General features: G+C 43.3%; 1 protein-coding gene across 1 annotated transcript in view; it reads right to left on the bottom strand.

The window, feature by feature from the left end:
• The window catches only part of LOC122249442 (trace amine-associated receptor 1), a gene marked incomplete in the record, with an annotated part of 50,827 nt that extends 48,714 nt beyond the window's left edge, over window positions 1–2,113 (bottom strand). Inside the window, 1 exon segment of the mRNA XM_086542645.1 lies at window positions 450–2,113. Within this exon segment, the coding sequence (XP_086398771.1) occupies window positions 450–650 (201 nt within the window).
• Window positions 2,114–4,098: the final 1,985 nt, after the last annotated feature.

Below are 4,098 nucleotides of genomic sequence, written 5' to 3'. Positions count from 1 at the left end.
TCCCCTCCATTTAAGACTCTGGTCGACTAGAACCTTTTTCTTAAGTCCCGCGATATTTACAGCAGTTATAAAACAGACCATCTGTCCCTCCTTCCCCCTTCCCCTCCCTCTCCCCCACATCCCTCCCTCCTGCTCGACGTCTCTCCTCTCCTCCCCTCCCTCACATCCCTCCCCCTCCTTTCCCCCTCTCTCCCCCTCCCCCCTCCCCCTTCCCCTTCCCCCTCCCTCCTGCTCGACCTCACTCCTCTCCTCCCCTTTTCACCCCTCCCCGCTCTCGCCCCCCCCCCCCCCTTTAGGTCCTCCTCCACAACTAGTGATTGCACACAGTAACTGTCCCTTCCTTTGTCTCTTTCCTTTAATGTCTTCGAACTCTACTACTTTCCCTAGCGCGTCCTTCGGTGTTTCTTCGTGTGTAACAAAAAAAAAGGGGGGAAACTCGGTCGGCTTACCTGGAAGGAGAGGTGCTTCACGTGGCGCCTTCCGTTGACGGCGACGATGAAGATGCTGTTGACGACGATGACGATGATGCCGAGGAGGGACGAACAGGCGGCCTTGACGACGTCGGCGACCGAAGGGGTGCTCGGGTGCTGGAACATGGACGTCCAGCAGGAGAAGTTCGCCACGTCGGGCACCGTCTCACGACCCACCATTTTGACTCGTTCTTTCTCGTTCGAAGTTTTTGATGATGAAGAAAAAAATAATTCAAAATAAAAAGGTGGTGCTGGTGATTTGGTGGTTCGCTTGTTTCGCTTGTTTCGTTTCGCTCGTAACGACCCGACGATCCTTCTAGGTCGTTCCAGGAGGAGACGAGAGGATTGTCGATCAAAGGGGGTGGTGGCGGGGGGTGGGGGTTTGAAATGGGTGTTCCTTCTCCTCCCACGTGTTAGTCCTTCTCTCGCTTGCTCAGAGTCTCCATCCTACTCTTGCGTGAGTCTCCTCTGACGGGAACTTGTCGAGCCTCATCCTTCGAGCTGGGAGTTAATTCCAGATTCGTTCCCCGTTTTCATCTTAGCGTCTAAAAGTGTAAATGATTCAGCTTCTCTGTTCAAAATCGTATACGAATTTGTTATCTACTTCACGTAAGGTTCTCGACAGATAGATAAGTATTCCTTGTTAAAAAAAATAACGTATATATAACAGTTCTTTGCTCCTGGAGATGGTGGCGTTGGCCAGTCCTTCAATGCACTTTTGAGAAGTAACTCTTAAGACTCAAGGATCTAATCTTGTAACGTCCTCCTTAGGTCTTGGGGAAATCCTGCCCCTTAAAGCTGCATCTGCCATGTGCGTGAGACATACCCTGCAGACTGAATAACCACACATCCACTAAGTCTTCGTAAAACCTTTCAGAATATATTAAATACACGTGGATTATATATAGTCAACTTGGCTTGACGTTTTTTTTTTTCTCTCTCTCTCTTTCTTTCGCCTCCAAAAGCCTGATCATAACGCGCCTCGAACTCTCATAAACTTCGACGCCTCATTTACATAGCTGATTGCGTGATCCGCGTTCGGCACCAACACCGCAGAGTGCCAGACTGCCAGCACAGGGACGGCAGATAACAGGAGATTCACGTGGATGGGGCGAGTCATCGAGAAGTCATGAATATTCAGCAAATCGTCGGACTTTCCTGCTGAAATCGGTCGAGGGGAGGAGGGGATGGGGGGGGCGGGGCGGTTAGGGAGGTGAGGGGGTGAGATGGGGAGAGGGGAGATATCAGTGGTTCCCCTTTCCTGCTGGGCGAAGCGTCGGCGAAAAATTATGATATTTGCCCTCGCGTTCCCTCGTCAATTTCCTCGAGGGCGTCTGCATCACTCACTCTCCTCCGATGTGCCTCTGGGCTGTGGCGTCGTGGCCCGTTCTTGCTATTTCGATTTTCCTTCCAGCCAACAATGGGGGGGGAAAAAGGGACGAGGACAGAGTGCCGCCAAAAAAAAGGGCCGGCTTCCCCTCTCGAGATGTTCTGAGCCTCGAACTTGGACTCGGAAAAGGAGTCTTTGGCTGACGGAAGAGGCCGCTTTTAGCCAGCACTTAGAACAGAGACTTAGTGGGTTTTCAGTGAGGCGCTGACGAGACGAGCCGCCGCCGATCCCTGACGTCCACACTCTCTGGGGGCTTCCCGACCACTGGCCTTCGTCCTCACTGGGGCTGCGCGCGCACCTGCCTCCGTCAGGCCCCGCCCATCCGATACGACCGACCGCCCACTCACGAGAAACCGCCCACTCGCCCAAGACCTGGTCACCCTCATTGCCCACCCATTATCCACCTCACCCACTTGCCACTCACTTTCCCCTGAATCCACCTGGACATGGCTTTTTTCCACTCGTCCTATGTGGTGTTTGATCCACCTTACACAACGAATACTGTTAAAGGCCATGTGGATGATATGGTTTCATACACCCACCAAGCCATACACACGAAGAAGCATAAGCATAAATAGTAATGTACAAACAGGTTAACAGTGTAAACATTGATGCAAACAATATGTGTGTAAATATATATATATATATATATATATATATATATATATATATATATATATATATGCATATATATATATAAATACACATATACATATATATATATAAATATATATATATGTATATATACATATATATGCACTGGATATATATAAATACATATAGATTTATAGATATGTATATATATACATATTTATACATATGTAATATACATATGTAATATACATATGTATATGTATATATGCATATATATGTATATGTATATATATATATATATACATATATATTTACACATATTGTTTGCATCAATGTTTATGTATGTATGTATGCATATATATACGTATGTATATATATATATATACACATGTATATATACATACACACACACACACACATATATATATATATATATATATATATATATTATATATATTATATATATTATATTTATTATACATATACAGTATATATATATGTGTGTGTGTGTGTGTTTTTATACACACAAATATATATATATATATTATATATATATATATATATATATATATATATATATTATATATATATATATATATATGTATATATATATATATATATACATGAATATATATGTATATATATACATATATATATACATGAATATATATATATACATAAATATATATATATATATATATATATATATATATATATATATATATATGCATATGCATGCAAACAGACATATACACACGTACACCAAATCCGCAATACTCACTCCCAATTTGTCAAACGCTGCAGAATTCCAATCCAACTTCCCATTTACTGTAAATCTTGCTTAAACGAAAGTGATTCGCATTCCCAGTCATAAAAAAAAATGAAATAAAAATGATAATAATAATAACGTCCACCATCCACGTTCATCCGGAAACTACTTGATAGCTTTTCTAACACTGATTACACCATCACGACGTGTCATTTCTAACCAACATCCGGGAACCTTGTATGAAAAGGCCCGTATGCTCTCTTTGTTCGGCAAGGCTTTCGGACAAAACAATGAGTGAACGGGGCGTATTGTAGAAGTCATTGAAATTCAATAGTGAGAGGCACATTGGCTAATCAATGCAACATGGCGACGGTACCGAAACTTCGTAGTAGGGGGGGGGTGAGGTGGGATGGGGTTGGGTGGGGGGGAGAGAAAGAAAAATGATGGGAATTGATGGGTAAAATTTGGTATTAGGAGCGGAGGCTTTGTGTCTATGGAGATGCGGGGGAGGATGGTGTTCTGTAGAATGATGTAGAATGTTGGAAAGGTGTCCACACACACGTGCAAATATACATACACACGCACACACACACAAAGACACACACAAACACAAACAAACACACACACACTAAGACACACACAAAACAAACAAACAAACACACGCACATAAACAAACGTTCACGAGCATACACATGCATGTACGTACGAATTTATGTAAATGCGAATGTACATGCCGTATATACAAGCACCAATATATACGCAAATGCAATGCACCCCTGCATACATACACAGAACACGAGAGACAAAGCGGGCACAGAACACCACACTCCATCCTCCAAGAACATCCATGAATTCCTAAGACTGGGGCGCCAAGA

The sequence above is a fragment of the Penaeus japonicus genome, unplaced genomic scaffold (assembly GCF_977035675.1).
Source record: "Penaeus japonicus unplaced genomic scaffold, GWHDUDI00000001_assembly GWHDUDI00000001, whole genome shotgun sequence".
NCBI lineage: Eukaryota > Metazoa > Arthropoda > Malacostraca > Decapoda > Penaeidae > Penaeus > Penaeus japonicus.
The sequence above is the reverse complement of the archived record's forward strand: the minus strand, read 5'-3'. Positions and strand labels throughout refer to the sequence as shown.